At 29.9% G+C, this 18,869-nt stretch overlaps 1 protein-coding gene and 1 long non-coding RNA gene across 2 annotated transcripts; both read right to left on the reverse strand.

The window, feature by feature from the left end:
• Positions 1-2,921: 2,921 nt before the first annotated feature.
• On the reverse strand, positions 2,922-5,647 carry LOC146903234 (uncharacterized). The gene is made up of 4 exons (XR_015023274.1): positions 5,281-5,647; positions 4,700-4,834; positions 4,015-4,119; positions 2,922-3,193 (listed from the first exon to the last, which is right to left on the reverse strand). It is a non-coding gene; the product is annotated as an uncharacterized LOC146903234 (long non-coding RNA).
• Positions 5,648-11,639: 5,992 nt separating this feature from the next.
• P1R1 (transcription factor) lies at positions 11,640-12,754 on the reverse strand. Its single transcript, XM_085735967.1, has 2 exons — positions 12,635-12,754; positions 11,640-12,431 (listed from the first exon to the last, which is right to left on the reverse strand). The coding sequence occupies exon 2, from the start codon at positions 12,428-12,430 to the stop codon at positions 11,882-11,884; it is 549 nt and encodes a 182-aa protein (XP_085592093.1). The 5' UTR covers position 12,431; positions 12,635-12,754; the 3' UTR covers positions 11,640-11,881.
• Between the last annotated feature and the right edge of the window lie 6,115 nt (positions 12,755-18,869).

Consider the following 18,869-nt stretch of genomic DNA (forward strand, 5'->3'; position numbering starts at 1 on the left):
TACAAGCCAGCAACTGTTCATAAATTTACAATTTAATGTTAATGATGCTTATGGGCTGCTTTGGTAATTATGATAGATAGATATCATAAAGGCAATTAGTTTTACCCAAACAAACAACGAATGGAATTATAATGTGTTTCTTTTTTGCTGTAAATCACTCCCTCCGGTCACTAATATAAGCAAAAATTAACTTTTTAGGTTTATTCATTAAATGATGTATCTAGTCAATAATATTGACCAAATACATCATTTAATGAATGAACCTAAACAGTTGATTTTTGCTTATATTAGTGACCGGAGGGAGTACATATTATAAAACTCTGATTAGTTTAGTAGTAAAAGATATAATTAAGAATTAATTTTGGCTTTTGTCAAACCTATTTAAGAAAAAAAATGATATGTATATACTCTTTGACCAAATTGATTTTCACTATAAGTCTTCATTTAATTGGGATTGTAAGTGATGAAAAGTATTTTGATGAACTGAAAAGAAGCTTCCATAAATAAAAATGAATTGAAAAGAAGCTAATTGCGTTATATTAAAAAATAAATAATTTTTTACGTCAAATTTTATTTAGAGTGAAAACTCAAAACATAAATCTCTTCAAAATCAATTAATTAAATCTATTTGATGAAGTCGAAGCATTTAAAATTATATTCATCAATGTTCATCTAAACCAGGGATGTTAATGGATGGGATTGAGACAGAGGCTATTCCTTTACTCTTCATAAGAATGTAGTATTTGTGTTTTTTTAGGGGAAAGAATGTAGTATTATTGTTGCTAACTATGACTTTGATAACTACATTTAACTAGCTTACTATATCAGTTTTTCACAAGTTCTCCCTCATTCCACCTTCATCTTCTTGTGCTTCATATTAAGCTTTAGATGTCAAACATTTTGTATTAATTAGCATTATATTAATGTAAATACATTATGAAATCATGTTCAATTAGTTAAATGTGATGGATTAATAAATTTTGTTGACAATTTCAAATCATGTCATTTTAATAAATTGGCTTGAATCTGAACAAAATTGGCTAGAAACGATTCTGATTTTATAATCCTAAAACATCAAATACGCTTCGAATTATAAAATTCAAACAAAGATAAAATGGTCAATTCGGAGGACGCGTGAGAAGTTAGTTAGGTGGGAAAAGAAAATACAATTTTTGGGCTATATAATTTGGGCAATTTAATTACCAATGTCACAATTTTCAATTTAACAGAAAAATAGAGAATTTCTTTGCGCACCCCCCCCTCGCCCTCAAATAAAAAAAATTCCCTTTTTACCCGTGTTCTACACACACATCTGGTAGTTATCTCCCAAATCATCTAGTGGATATCTCCCTCCTTGACCATCTGGTAGTTATCTTCCAAACCACCTGAAAGATATCTCCCTAACCATCCGGTATAATATCTCCCGAATGTATGTTTTATATGCCAGAAAGTGTTGATTGTACTTTCATTTCCTCTTTTGCACTCAACTTCAATCTTCTCTAAAACTTGCGATTTTTGGGCAAGTTTTGAGTTTTTCATCACAATCATTACAATAAATATGGTCAATACTCACTCTATTGCGATCAATTAAGAAGTAAAGCTTACTACCATCGTTTACATTTCACTTCTGCTAAAAAAAAATTCCTCTATCATCATCACATAGAGAAATTAAAAAATACAGTATAAACTAAATTTAGTTATTAAATGAGTTATTTACGAGGGGAAACGGTCGTCTAACAATTTCAGGAGGGGTGTCAAAATGACCTCAGGACTTAGGTTATTTATTGGAATAGTTGTTTGGTTGGGAGGCTAATGGAGGTGGACTATTCTTGATGAAATCGGCGTATAAAATCCTATTAATTGCTTAAACACTTTCACCAGGAGGAATGGTCAACAATATATTGGAGTCAATTGTGTGCTTAACAAAGAGTGGCAAAGTCTACCACTATTTAAGGTAATCGCATTTTTCTTGCCAACTCCTTTATAGGGTATCCTGACAAGCCAAATTTGAGTCGAAGAAGGATTGCTCTAGCATCGAACAGTTTGATGCTATGTTTGTTGTGTGTTATTTCTATTGATATGTCTCTTCATATATTTCTTATATGTTGTTACTTTATTCACCAGGATATGTTAAAATTATTCTATTGGTTGGGAATTGAACTGATTTTTCATCTCTGGGAAATGAGCGAGCCTTATTCATATGGATGCGAAGCAGGAAGTTGAATCACGATTTTTCAAGGTTGCTCCTTTAATCTCTGGAGAAGCTATGATCTTTGGGCAATGAGAACAGAAACATCCTTAGATGCTCTCTAAACGGGAAGCTATAGAAGATGATTACAATGTTTCTTTGTTACCAAAAAATCCCACAATGCACCCAGATGAAAATTCATAAAAAAAATAAATCAAGAAGGCAAACAAGCAAAGATATGTTTGTTTGCGAGTGTCTCCTATCTGTCTTTACCATAATCATGACTCTCAAAACAACAAAAACAATTTGTGATTACCTAATGGAAGAATACGCAGGGACTGAAAGGATTTGAAGTATGAAAATATAGAATTTAAAGAGAATTCGAGTTACGAAGAACGAAGGAGGATGAGACAATCAAGGAATACGCATATGAATTATTAGGCATTGCTAATCCTCCTTTAATATAAGAACAAAACATGTTGTGGAAAACACAAATTTAACCTTTAATGAATTTCTGCCACGTCACTTTTTAAAGGGTAAAACATGTCTAAATATTACTTTTTCTAACAAGATTATGTCATCTAACTCTAATGATGTCATGTAAATATAAACTTGATTTTCACTACATATTACAACACCTTTTACTTGAGAAGTAACCATATATTTTCCCTTTTCAAAACAGATCCACTAGAGAGAACATGTGATTCAAACTGCACGGTTACTAATATTTACATGCTTGGCTGTCAATTTATTTTGGCTCTCAAATTTCAAATTCAAATTTCAAATTCTCATACATAAGTTTCCCACAACTTTCATTCTTTCCTCACACAATCTCTTTCTCAATTTCTCTCTCTCTCTCTGCATCCCTTTCATTTGAAATTGCATTTACTTCCTCATGTATCTTCAATCATTTTGTTCTTCATTTTCCTCCTCTCTTTGTAATCTTAAACTCCAATCACTAACTGATTTTTTTTTTTCTTGAGGAAAGTTGAAAGTTTTTCATCTCTGCACAACCAACAAAGACAAGGGTAAGTTAAAGACAATAACATCTTTTTTTATCTACACATGCATTCTTCATTATTTTTTTATTTTGCTTATATCATCTTTAACAAACCACCATGCTTTTTTTTTGGCTTAGGTTCATCACCACACATATACTACATAAAGATCATCTTTTATGTAACTTTTTAAATACTTTTTATTGTTCAATAGATGTAGTATATATGTGATGATGAACCAACAAGGACAAGGGTAAGTAAAAGACTATAACACCAATTTTTTATCTACAAATATGCATTCTTCATTCTTTTTTTATGCTGTTCATATCATCTTTAACAAACTACCATGTTTTTTTTGCTTAGGTTCATCACCACACATATACTACATAGATGATTATCTTTTATATAACTTTTTCAATATTTTTTCTTCATCAATAGATGTAGTATATATGTGATGATGAACCAACAAGGACAAGGGTAAGTGAAAGACAATAACACCAATTTTTTATCTACAAATATGCATTCTTCATTCTTTTTTTATGGTTTTCATATCATCATTAGCAAACTACTATGTTTTTTTTTTTTGCTTAGGTTCATCACCACACATATACTACATAAAGGATCATCTTTTATGTGACTTTTTCAATACTTTTTGTTCTTCAATAGATGTAGTATATATGTGTTGATGAACCAACAAGGGCAAGGGTGAGTAAAAGACAATAACACCAATTCTTTACATAAACATATGCATTCATCATTCTTCTTTTAATGTTGTTCCTATCATCTTTAACAAACATAAATAAATGATGAGGAAAACGGTTACGGTACCTTTTTGTTGATATTATTATTTCCATATCTCACCTTCAAATGAAGATTTTGTTGTTCTGTTCTTTTTGCAGGAAACTCGAATGGTGTTGTTGTTCCTCGAAGAAACTACAAAGAAAGACACGCCTAAGTAAATGACGAGGAAAGAGTTTGATTATGAGAGTTTCGATATGATATGTTTTGTGTGATTATAATTGTTATGAAAAAAAGATATATATATATATATATATATATATATATATATATATATATATATATATATATATAAGAGTTCAGTTGTGGTGCATCCAAAGAGAGACCACAATGGCCTGAAAACAAAATTTACAACTGAACTTTTTTGTTAGAATTTGATTTGGCAGAAACATGGAGTGGAATGAGTTGATAAATAAATAGTTGATTTGCCATTGTTGAGGGAGATGAATTTGGTTTGGTAAAAAATTATAAATAATAATCAATAAATAGTTGATTTGCCATTGATGAAAAATGGATGTGTGATGATGAAAAAAGATTACTGGTTTCTGGCAAAATATAATAATAAATTGAGTTGTGGTAATTATTTTGTGCGGTGCAATGTGTGGTAGAAATTTTGTATGCAATTAAATGTCAGACCAAAAAACACACAGTGTATGTAAAAGAGAGATAAAGAAGCTTTTAACACACAGTGAAATTTTGAAGCTATTAAACTTACAATAACATTAACAGTGATATAAATCTATGCCATTATCAGTACAAACAATGGTGATTTTAAACATAGAAACAAAATGAGAGGTTTAAACAAATCATGGGATTTTGTTGATATGAAGCTCAAAGTCTGCCATAATATCTGCAACGAACGATAATAAACAATTAAAACAATATAAGCAGCACAAGAAACTCAAATCAGCTCAGTCATATCAATATTTTCCGGATTTGGACTGGACAAGGGTTAAGGTCTCAAATAAACAATATAAAGACACATGAATAAACAATATAACATACAATTAGTTTTTCGGTTTTTATTTTTTTGAAAACATCTCCAATAGAGTTTAAATAAAATTAAACGGGTAACCTAAAAAAAATTAAACAGTAAAAAACATCATACAACAGAGTTTAAGTCTTCTATTAAAAAATAATAAAAAATCAAAAAAAAAAAAAGATGAGGTTAGATCCTGTCCAAAATTTACATATCCAACAAAGTTGAGATCCAAAATCTAAACTTTGATTTGTTGTTGCATGTGTGAGAGAATAAGTGCCAAAATCATGATAAAATAGGCCTAAAAGAAAGCTTACATGATGAAGGTTCCAGATCTGCTGCTAAACTCCATAGATGAGAATCAAAATTGGTCAAAAATGGTGCTTTTGGCCGCTGCTACAGTGTCAATGTGATGATTTCCAAAAACAAAACATACGAGAAGGAAATAAAAGATGATGTCGTGAGATTGGTTATGTTTAAAAGACATTGGAAGCCAAATGGTGGTGGGGCGCGGCCACAACCCATGGAAGGAGGAGGAGGGGCGGCTAGGGTTTGTTTGAGGAAAGGGAGAACTCTCTGATAAGTGAGGAGGAAGAGAGAGAAAAATAAAATCAAATGAAGTGTTTGTGTGTGGTGGTGTGAGTTGAAAGAATAAAAGAAAAAATTAAATAAAATTAATGAAAAATGTGTGGGTGAGGAATCTTGTGCGTTTAAGTGCATTAAGTAAATAATAAAATCTATTTTAAACATTAAGAGTATGTTAAAAAATATAGAATAAATTTCATTTACTAAATATCATTATTAATTATAATTATGGTATAATTAAGTTAGATGAAAATTAATAAATAAAAGTGTAATAGTGAAAAAAATTATAAATATTACGTTGATATTCGAAAGTGGCAATTATTTTAACACAGATAAAAAAATACAAAACAATGACGATTATTTTAAGATGGCGGAAATATAAAATTAAAGAGTTAAGAAATATCAAATTGAGATCTAAGTGCACAACTCATCATCGTCCTAATGAGAAAATCAAATATTAAGGATAGCTCAAAATAACTTTGTAAATTCATTGAGCAATTATAATATTTGACGATAAATATAGACTTAATATAAATATGATTTTTAAACTATTTGAAACTATAAAACGTTTAAACTATTTAGAATAATTGTCATCTCAATTCATTGAGCAAAAACTTTAAAATATGATTTTTTTTATCTAATAATAATGATCAAAATAAATACATTACTAAACACATTTTCATTACATCATCATTAAATAGAAAACAAATTGATCTTGATAAAGATTTAAAAATAAAAATTAAATGTGGACAAGTTATCGTTGATACAAATTTTAATATAATTATTAATTTTTAATTTATCAAAGATATTTATAGTTGATACACGATATTTTAAAAAAACTTTTCCTGCTATTTATAATGTCACCTCACTTCAATTCCATAATGATATTGAACCCTCATAAACTAAAATGCACGGGATAAGTGAGCGTTCACTAAATTCTTAGAAATAAATCAATTACACGTTATAAGTTGTTTTTGACTAAACTAACCTTGATTTACAAGACAAGTTGTCATTTATAAGAAATTGTTCCTGCTAAAACGTTTAAACTATTTAGAATATTATCGTCTCAATTCAATTCTACAATGATATTGAACACTTATAAACCATAAAAAGCACAAGTTCAGTGGACTTTGAATATAATTTCGTAGATAATTGAAATGAATCAGACAAGTGGGCATTGACTAAAATTTCAAATGCAGCGTAAATGTGCCGAACAGATGGGCGTTGACTAAAATTTCAGAAATAAATCAAACGCACGAGATAAGTTCTCATTGACGAAACTAACCTTGGATTTACATGACAATTTGTCATTTATAAAAAATTCACCTCTCTTCAATTCTATAATGATATTGAAACCTCATAAACTAAAATGCACGGCATAAGTGAGCATTAACTAAAATTTCATAAATAAATCAAACACACGGGATAAGTTGTCATTGAGTAAACTAACCTTGATTTACAGGACAATTTGTCATTTATAAAAATAAAATAAAAAATTGTTCCTCCTATTTATAATACCACCTCACTTCAATTCTACAATGATATTGAACTCTCATAAACTAAAACGGACGGGATAAGTGAGCATTGACTAAAATTTTAGAAATAAATCAAACACACAAGATAAGTTGTCATTAACTAAACTAACCTTGATTTACTAATCAACCTATGATATAATACAATTGTTCCTGTCAAAATGTTCCTGGTACTTATAATATCACCTCGCTTCCATTCTATAATGATATTGAACCCTCATAAACTAAATTGCACGGGATAATTGAGCATTGACTAAAATTTCATAAACAAATCAAACACACGGGATAAGTTGTCATTGACTAAACTAATCTTGATTTACCGGGCAAGTTGTCATTTATAAAAAATTGTTCCTGCTAAAATGTTCCTGTTATTTATAATATCACTTCACTTCAATTCTATAATGATATTGAACCCTCATAAACTAAAATGCACGGGATAAGTGAGCATTGACTAAAATTTTAGAAATAAATCAAACACACGGGATAATTTGTCATTGATTAAACTAATCTTGATTGACAGGATAAGTTGTCATTTATAAAAAATTGTTCCTGCTAAAATGTTCCTGCTATTTATAATATCACCTCACTTCAATTCTATAATGATATTGAACCCTCATAAACTAAAATGTACGGGATAAGTGAACATTGACTAAAATTTCAGAAATAAAATAAACACGCATGATAAGCTGTCATTGACTAACCTAACCTTGATTTACATAACAAGTTGATATTTATAAAAAACTGTTCGTGCTATTTCTAATATCACCTCACTTCATTTCTATAATCATATTGAACCCTCATAAAGTAAAATGCACAAGATAAGTGAGCATTTACTAAAATTTAAGAAATACAACAAACCCACATGATAAGTTGTCATTGACTAAACTAACCATGATCTACAAGATAAGTTGTCATTTATTAAAAATTGTTAATGCTAAAATGTTTCGGCTATTTATAATATCATCTTACTTCAATTCTATAATGATATTGAACACTCCTAAACTAAAATGCACAAGATAAGTGAGTATGGACTAAAATTTCTGAAATAAATCAATCACACGGGATATGTTGTCATTGCCAAAACTAACCTTGATTTACAGGACAAATTGTTATTTATAAAAAATTGTTCTTGCTAAAATGTCTCTCCTATTTATAATATCACTTGACTTCAATTCTATAATGATATTGAACCCTCATAAACTAAAATGCACGAGATAAGTGAACATTGACTAAAATTTCAAAAATAAAATAAACACACATGATAAGTTGCCATTGACTAGCCTAACCTTGATTTACATAACAAGTTGACATTTATAAAAAATTGTTCGAGCTATTTCTAATATCACCTCACTTCATTTCTATAATCATATTGAACCCTCATAAAGTTAAATGCACGGGATAAGTGAGCATTTAATAAAACTTAAGAAATACATCAAACACACATGATAAGTTGTCATTTATTAAAAATTGTCAATGCTAAAATGTTTCGGCTATTTATAATATCATCTTACTTCAATTCTATAATGATATTGAACACTCCTAAACTAAAACGCACAAGATAAGTGAGTACGGACTAAAATTTCTGAAATAAATCAAACACCCGGGATATGTTGTCATTGCCAAAACTAACCTTGATTTACAGGACAAGTTGTTATTTATAAAAAATTGTTCTTGCTAAAATGTCTCTGCTATTTATAATATCACTTCACTTCAATTCTATAATGATATTGAACTTTCATAAACTAAAAAGCACATGATAAGTGAGTATTGACTAAAATTTCAGAAATAAATCAAACACAAGGGATAAGTTGTCATTGATAAATCAAGCACACGGGATAAGTTGTCATTGATTAAACTAACCATGATCTACATGACAAGTTGTCATTTATAAAAAAAAGTTCCTGCTAAAATGTTCCCGCTATTTATAATATCAATTCACTTCAATTCTATAATAATATTGAACCCTCATAAAATTAAATGCACGAGTGTGTGAGCATTGACTAAAATTTCAGAAATAAATCAAACACACAGGATAAATTGTCATTGACTAAACCAACCTTGATTTACAAGACAAGTTGTCATTTATAAAAATTTGTTCCTGCTAAAATGATCATGATGTTTATAATATCACGTCACTTCAATTCTATAATGATATTGAACCCTCATAAACTAAAATGCACGGGATAAGTGAGCAATGACTAAAATTTCAGAAATAAATCAAACACACGAGATAAGTTGTCATTGATTAAACTAACCTTGATCTACAAGACAAGTTGTCATTTATAAAAAAAAGTTCCTGCTAAAATGTTCCCGCTATTTATAATATCACTTCACTTCAATTCTATAATAATATTGAACCCTCATAAAATTAAATGCACGAGTGTGTGAGCATTGACTAAAATTTCAGAAATAAATCAAACACACGGGATAAATTGTCATTGACTAAACCAACCTTGATTTACAAGACAAGTTGTCATTTATAAAAATTTGTTCCTGCTAAAATGATCATGATGTTTATAATATCACGTCACTTCAATTCTATAATGATATTGAACCCTCATAAACTAAAATGCACGGGAAAAGTGAGCAATGACTAAAATTTCAGAAATAAATCAAACACACGGGATAAGTTGTCATTGACTAAACTAACCTTTATCTACTTGACAAATTGTCATTTATAAAAAATTGTTCATGCTAAAATGTTCATGCTATTTATAATATCATTTCACTTCAATTATATAATGATATTGAACCCTCATAAACTAAAATGCGTTAGATAAGTGAGCTTCGACTAAAATTTCAAAAATAATTAAACACACGGGATTAGTTGTCATTGACTAAACTAACCTTGATTTACATGACAAGTTGTCATTTAAAACAATTTATTTGTGCTATTTATAATATCCCCTCACTTCAATTCTATAATAATATTGAATCCTCACAGAATAAAATGCACGGGATAAGTGAGCATTGACTAAAATTTCAGAAATAGATTAAACACACAGTATAATTTGTCATTGACTAATACATAATAGCGAGTTCAAACTACTCAAATTTATCCCAAACACTTTTATATACATATTCTATAAATTATAATGTTAATAATAATTAACTTTTAAATGATCTAAATTTAAACTGTTCACAACTACATAATGTTGGGTTCCAACTACACAAAATCACCCACAACCAACCAGTACCCGTGCGGATGCACGGGTATGTTACTAGTAAGGTACGATAACTAGATACATGATTTTATGATTTTGAAATTGTAATAGTGAAAGATGTGACGCTTTTATAGCTGCCTTGGAGAACACAAAATATTCGAGTAGGATCATTTTGGCAGAATTGTTACATGCAAGCACAAGGCCAAAGAAGACTTATGACACAAGAAAGAATCGTGGGAGGTATATATTTAGCCAAATAAAACAACAACGATAGAAAGATAAAAACATTTAATCTTTTTCACCATTTTCTTATCGCGGCCAATTCGGACATATAGAGAAAGTATGCAAGTCTTGCTAACAATAACAAGATGTTAACATTGTTGAAGATCAATAAGAAGAGGAAAGAACTACTACTTACAATGTCAGGTTTTATAAACAACAAACCCTCAAAAGCTTGACTTATGAATAGTGGGTACACAAATCATATGACTTATGATCAAGATCTCTTCAAAGAACTCAACAGACCCTCGAAAATGGTATTTCCAAAGTCATAATTGAGAATGGAGCACACATATTGCATTGCAATTAAAAGACACTCAAATTTTAAATTAATTTCCAATGTTTTATATGTTCTTGAAATTGATCAAATTCGTTAATTGTTGGTGGAGAAAGGCTACAAAGTGTTTTTTAAACATAAAAGTTAGGTGATTAAAGATCAATAAAAAAAACATCAGGTTTAGGTGGTTCTGGATATAATAGCTAAAATATCATGTTTATATTTTGAATGATATTTTGGAGCCTTTTGAGTCATGTATTTCTAGTCAATGATTGTTGATCGGTGTTATAGCATTATATACTTGCTTTTAATTAAGTTGAGTTTGAGTACTCCTTATAGTTTTAATTAATTAATTAATTAATTAATTATGATTTTGATGTTAAAAAAAAAAAAAAAACTCTCTTAAGCTCGTCATCGCCAACGTGACATTATTTTTTTTAACAGCATCGCCATATCATTGAAATGCAAAATATACACCATGCATGCCACTTCACTGAAATCATCTACAGAAAATACACGGTTTTCTTTCTCTCTTTCAATAGAATACATCACAGTCTAGATAATCAATACTCCACATGTCATATAACTTTGATTCATACTAGAGTTACCATTTCTCTCTTCCACTGATGATTAACTATATTTTAGCAACCATATGTTGGATCTGAAGTTAATTTATGAAAATAATTGCTTGACATGTTTATGTATTTTCAAATATTTCAATTTGTTTATATATTAATTACTACATACCCAATCATGAAATCCACGATGAAAGAAAAAAAAGTTGAAAGAATCAAACAAGTCGAAAAGTAATTGATCTTTAAAACATCTAAATAGCAATATCATGAAAAGTAAAAACTTAGGTAATTCGACTTACATATATGTTTTCCTCTGTACATTGCCTTAATGTATGTATAGAAAGCACCTCTTTCCTCCATACCTCTAGCTTGCAAAGATAAAGTGTAAATTGAGGGAATTTTTTTATAAAAAAATATTTATAATTAATATCAATATAATATATTGTAAAAGCTAATACTATGGATTGATTATACTTATAATCTATACATAGGCATGTATAAATATATTAATTTACGGGTGGACTAATGAAGAGTTCAGAGGCAGTAACAAGACATCTCATCACTTCAACTTGAGCTTTGAGAGATTCTATATAATCTAGGGTTTCATCAACCAAACAAGCATCATCCATGAATTTTCCACCTGGTAACAAACTCTTGAGCCTTCTTGTTCTTTTCTTAACCAACCGTGTCGCTATAAAACTCGCCTCAACTCTTTCCTTTGCACGATTTCTTCTCAACGTCTTTCTCCTTCCAATTATCCTTTTTCTATAAAGAGAATAGGAATTCGTCGAGTTTTTCCTTATTATCTTCTTATGTGAAGATGAGGTTGTTGATATGTCTTGTTCATCTATGCTTGTTGAAGTATTTGCAATTAGGGCTTTTCTCCAAAGGGTAGTTTTGTCTTTAGACGTGGAAGCCATGGCTAAATCAGCAGAAAGCTTTATGGCTTTCTTTCTCTCGAACAAGTTCATATTCTTCTTTTGAGAGTTATATTTTTTTAGACCCTTTATCCATTTCCTTAGGAATTCTTGCTTGAGCAAGCTCAAATTTCGCATTCTGCAAATTAAAAAAATACGCAGACGAAATTCTTGCTTGTTAAGTTTCAATATGTAATATATATGATATAATATGCTAGGGCTTAATATAGTTATTCTTGGTTCTAGATTATATCAACAACAAAATTCTAGTTCTAGATAGCTAGACGAAATTAACTAATCTTGTAATTATAAAAGTAAATAAATATATAAATTAAGACATACCTTGCTCAAATTCTTGAAGAAGATAAAGTAGAAGATGGAGATAAACAGTGACGTTTTTTTTTTTTTTGTTGAGAGCAAATTATGACGAAATTTTGATGAGAGATGGAAGCAAAGTGGAAAATGAGAAGATGATGGATTAATGTTAGAGGAAGAATTTAAGTGCTTGAAAGATGAGAGTGGTGGGCCTTCGAGAGAGAGACACATGCACATGCTGGCACATGGAGATGCTGGCCCACACTACCCAAACTATATAGAGAATAATAATATTACATTATAATAATAATAAAGAAAACAATGAATTTAGATTAGTGGGTAAAGAAGAAGAATAAAGGTGACCTTAATCTAATGCAAACCTAACATCAGTATCTTTGTTTTGAATACAAACAAAATTCACTAAATACGATTCACTTAGAAACAATGTGTATATGGCCCGCGAGTGGAATCCGTGAGAGAAAGATGAATTAATATACTATGTTATTTTTGTGTCAATCATTACTGTTTGTGCAGAATTGCATAGATCAATACCTCAAAGCAAATCGAATTTTAAATGAGTGACAACAAACTTTTACTAATGATTTAACATTGTTGTATTTTTAACATTGAATTAGAATTCAGAAACTCCGATTAAATTAAAAGACATTTTCTTTATCTTATCTAAATATACAATTGATTGCATAGTATATTATCTAAATGCTCTTAAGTACACGTAGTATGTTATTACGTGAGTATGAATATGAATTGTGACGTGTATATTTCTATATGCGAGTTGATCAGTTTTTTCGGTGTATACTACTTAACATTTGAAATAAAGCAAAAATCTCCAAAGAATTTTTTCTTTGACCCAACAAAAAAACCAATGCTAAAGTTTTTTTTTAAGGGAACAAATGCTGAAGATTGTTACATTATGTTTTGTCCGTGATATATCCTTCACGTATATTTACTCAATTGTCTTGGTATGATTAAATTATAAGAAAATCCAAATTGGACGTATATATTTTTTGAATGAAATTAAGACTCTTATTGCATATATAAATGATTGAGGTCTAAAATATGTTTAATTGTAATGTTAGGGCGGCCTAATATATTTGAAGATCTAAGATGAAATTTTACGTAAACTCGTTTAAAACTAATAGCAACTCTAACAATTTATTATAAAATGACACCAAGGGTCAAATGAGTGAAAGTTAGATTGACACCAAATATATGTGAAAGTTACATTGTCACCGGATTAAGCTACAGAAAAGCGATTAGGTGTTGTGTGTATGAATGATTTTATGGTGTTTATTTTGGATGTTCCGTCTATATATATGACGTCTTGATTGTAGTCTCTGAATCGCGGGTCTATATTCATCTTGAATAGGGATCTGATTATTATATAAATTTTGCTGTTTTAAAAAAAAAAAAAACTATAGAAAAGCAATTGGAGGGGGAACGGAGAAGATCAAAGAGAATTTATTTTTTACAGCATTTACCTTATTGATAAAATTCACGATACCTTATTGGTGAAAATCAAAATCAAGATTATCATGTGACTCATTAAGTGAGTAGATGTGAATCTTTATATTAGATAAAATCAACAATTATGATTTGGTGTTAGAACTTTAATATTTTGATGTTATTTGATCATATCTCATATATATATATATATAGGGATAGGATCAAATGACACCAAGGTGTCAAATTAAATTTGACACCAAATCCTAGCCATTTATACAACTTTAATCCAACGTCTCTCATCAATTTATTAAATACTCACATGCTTGATCAAATAACTCAGCTTTTAGTTTTAGAAATAATTTATTCTTTCCACTCTTGGTTAATTAGTTAATTACTTACCAAAAGTTCTCTGATGATAACTCTTACTATTAGGGCTCCCTTACACTATTCAGTGTGATCCTTATCAACATTAATTTTTTTAGAGAATTATCATGCGTATTTCATCATTCCTATTACTTTTTTTTTAAAAGATCCCAAAGAAATTTAATTTAAAAAGGGGGAGGGGGATTTTTAGAAAAGCTCAAAGAAAATTTAATTAAAAATGGCACCCGTGATAATGAATGAACAACTACATCCAAATCAGAAACCACAGATGCTAAAACACTCGATACAAGAATTGCAGCTGCTAAACCCAACAACAGGGAAAACTTACCATTCAGAGTCTCAGACAAATGGAAAGAGCAACGAAGAAAAAAGAAGATATAATGCATCAAAAAAAATTAGTAGGGAGAAATTTTTGGTAAGTAATTAACTGAGAAGAAATTGTGTGTGTGTGTGTGTGTATATATATATATATCACAAACAATGATTATAAGGGATAATCCCCGACCCATGCACTAACAAACTGTGTGTATATACATTTTTTTGAAGGTGTCCTAAAAAAATCCACGACTCTTTATGTGAGAATCATGTACTCCAAAATTATAATTACGGTATTATTAATATTTTTTTTGAATATTGTGAACCGTATATTTGAAAACTACAAACTTATGTACATAAGCTCATTTACAAGTTACAAGGCCTAATACAATATCTTTGAGAGGTTGGGTCATTATATATGCTATTCGCCATGTACTGTTTTTTTTCTTTCGTAAATGCTTGCGATTATTTATGCTCGGCCTTTTTCCCTGCATGTGTTTTTTTCTTTAATATAAAATGTATTTTTTAAAAGCATATATAATATTATTTTGTTTGTCTGCCTACTTAGTGCTATAGTCTTGCCATTTGGCCGGCATGATCATTTGATATGTAAAATTACCATTTTATGCATCTATGGTGAATTCCATTTCGTGTCACACCACACTATTTTTCAATTAATTTTTTTTGTTTAGAGTCTTTATATATTAAATGTAATTATATATGCTAGTATATTAGTGCACAAAATAAAACTTCATTATATATAGTTGCTCATTTCTTTTTTTTTTAAAGAAATTAAAATGAGATATATTAACAACGGCGATGTAATACTCCTTAGTACAAGGTGTAGCAAAGGAGCCACCCCGGAATCAAACTGTCATACAAAGAATATACAAGAATGGAAGTCAGTCAATACCTAAACAAAATAAGGGATCCGACCACCACCTTTGAGAACCATATACAAAAACAGTGTTGTGAGCTTTTAACCACCATAAGGAGTCGATTTTTGCCTTTTCTAAAAGCTGATCAATAGGTGTTTCAATGTTATTAAATAACCTGTTATTGCGTCCATGCCACACGAGCCACACACAAAGCAGCCAAATCAATTGAAGAAACGACCGTCGTGCGTTTGAGTAACCTGAATAATGTATGAATTGATAGAAATGATCAATGATATTTTGAGGATCTGCTTCATAGATACCTATCCAAGACTTGATGTGATACCATAAAGAACTGAAAACCTCGCACTGTAAAAATAAGTGTGATGCTGATTCAGCCGATCCACAACCCGAGACGCAAGTGTTGGCCGTAGCCGGAAGGGAGCCGCGCCTCTGCAAGTTAAGTTTAGTGGATAACTTGTCCTTCAACAATCTCCAGGCAAGAATGGAAACCTTCAGAGGGACCTGCTTATGCCAAACCAGTTCATCCGTTGCAACAACTGTGGGGGAAACCGGTGTTGTCAGAATCTTATAAACACCTCGCACTGTGTAACCATCATAAGTGTCCGGATCCCACTACCACCTGTCAGAAACATTAGACTGTACAAAAACATTATCAAGTAAATTCCTACACTCCTCTAACATCTCTTTTCCCACGCCCACAATCTTCTACGCCAACTCCACGACATAGTTGCTCATTTCATAAATAGCAAAGTGAAGCATTTGCTTTATTTCCTAGTCATCGCATATAGATATATAGATATATACAAGACTATCTTCATGTGTGGATTTTTGTATAGGATCAATTTGTATAGGATCAATTAATAGTAATTTTTGTATAGGATCAATTAATAGTAATTTTGAGAAATTTTATTTATTATTTGTAATCACGTTGACAATTTCAAGACATACTTTTTTCTTTAAAAAAAATGAAAATTCAAGACATACTTTTGTTTGATTGGCACGCTGGCAAATTATACGAAAATGAAAATTCGTTATTTCAATTCTTTGATTTGATGGATAGTAATAAAGAACAAGAGCACAGCCTTCGGAGGATATGATGAAATTAATAACATTTTTATTCGGCTATCGTTCTCATGCAAACTATTGTTTGGCTACCATACAATTTTTATGCATGTGGCATGTTCTCAAATCAAAATTAAAATATGATAATGTTAACTAGTGTCTATGTGACATTAGTTGAAGAACCAAAAAGCAAAATTATTAAATTAAAATTTATTATTTTTATATTTTTAAAACTTTGGTTAAACAAGTATTAAGATATTCATTTATATTAATTTTTTTAACTAGTGTTCAAAAAACACTTATTAGAATTTTACTTAAAAGATATCTCATGTGCCGTTATTTTTATTAATTATTGTGTTATAAAACCAGCAAAAGGTAGTCAATTAAGCTTTCCCCCACAGTAATTTGATTTGATATGTTTCTTGAATGTTGGAGTTAGAATCTGATAAATATGATTTTAGAGAAAAAGTTAGAAAAAATAAGATCATATCAATTCAACTATTCAAGTCAAGGTACCCAACTTTCTATTTTTGAGTAAACCTACAAAACTCTACACCAGTTAACGGTATTATCTACTTAAAGGAAGTTAAAAATAGAGCTAAGTGATACTAATGGATTGGAGTATATATATGTGTGTGTATGTATCTATACCTATTAATAAAGGCAATACTATTTTTTGGTGTAGCTTTTTTTTGTAAATCCCAAAATGCCCTTACACTAACTCAATTGACCAGTTATTAAGAAAAAATTAACTGCCTTGCACACTAAATAACCGCTGCCATACACCACTTAAAACACAAAATTGTCTTTACCCAAAACATTTCCAAACAAAACATTACACAATTGAAAATCTGTTGAGAGAGAAAGAAATAAGTTTGAACACGACATCAACAAATTGAGGACCAATTCAACCTATTTTGACTATTGCTCCAAATCACAGGTTTCATAACTACTATCACATTCCATGTCTTTTTTCTACAAATGCTTAAAATTTAATTCCCCACAAATGGCTGAACACTGTTGAGCAAATATTTTGTAAAGAAAATGGCAGATAATACAAAAAGTGGTTACATATACTATGATCATTGCTTTGCCTTGGATGTTTTACCATTTATTATATTTGTTGTTCACATCTTTTTTATTATTAGTAGCATGGATTTTTGTGTTTGTCACTTTTATGTTCCCACAACCACAACTAACGTATTTGCAAGAAATGCTTGCTTCTCTTTTCTTTCTTATTTCATGGTTTGTTTCTTTATAGTTTTACATTGTCTATTGTTCAATGTGACTTGATTTTTATTTTTGTTGCTTGTTCATGCCTGATTTTTATAGCCAAAACTAATTACTATCTATAATCTATAACATATAAGAAAGTTTTGTTCCGAAAATTCCCTCAGCAATTATTATCGGATAACAACACCCAATCTCCATTCTTATGTGTAATTGTAATTAAACAAGCGGTTTCTAAAACTTTGATCTCATTTGTTTTCCCCACTCACAAATCACAATTAAAGTCATTGCCAAGAATGCTTCATCCTCTCCCAATTATTATCCTCTCCCACTTCTTGATTACCTTTTTGTATGTTTTATATATCACTGCAACTTATTCACAACAAAAATAGAGCATGGAGATGTGAATTTTTATACTTATTCTTAAGTCAATAACAATAGTGCAAGGTATTGAAATTATTTATCAACTCTATTAATTTGATACATAAAAAAATTAATATCAAAGAATTTCACAAATCATTATTCTTGACCAATACTAATAGTGTTCTTTACAAGTACGGAGAAGGTAATCAAAGGATAACAAAGACCCAGTTGAGAAAGACAAAATGAAAGTCAAGAGTAAAGGAAAAGCGATGTGTTGTTAACATTTTCAGAAAAGAAGAGGCATGTGATACGTTGTGGTTACATGATCGGGATGCACATACAAAGAGTTTACGCTCTAAAGCACAGAAGGGCAGCAAAGCAACCAAAAAAACTACCGGTAAGAGGTGTTTTCTACTGCACTAATTTTTCAATAATTATATCTGATTTTTGTTTAAAAAACTGTCAATTGCTACTTTGAGCTATTCTATGATCTTGATGGCTTCTCATACTTATATTTGCTATCTTTTTTCAGTATCAACACACAA

Source organism: Medicago sativa, chromosome 8, assembly GCF_051527215.1.
Source record: "Medicago sativa cultivar Bolivia chromosome 8, Bolivia_mono, whole genome shotgun sequence".
Classification (NCBI taxonomy): domain Eukaryota; kingdom Viridiplantae; phylum Streptophyta; class Magnoliopsida; order Fabales; family Fabaceae; genus Medicago; species Medicago sativa.

What these genes read in the sequence shown, in the direction of transcription:
- P1R1 (XM_085735967.1), bottom strand. Translation starts at nt 12,430, where the DNA reads ATGCGAAATTTGAGCTTGCTCAAGCAAGAATTCCTAAGGAAATGGATA.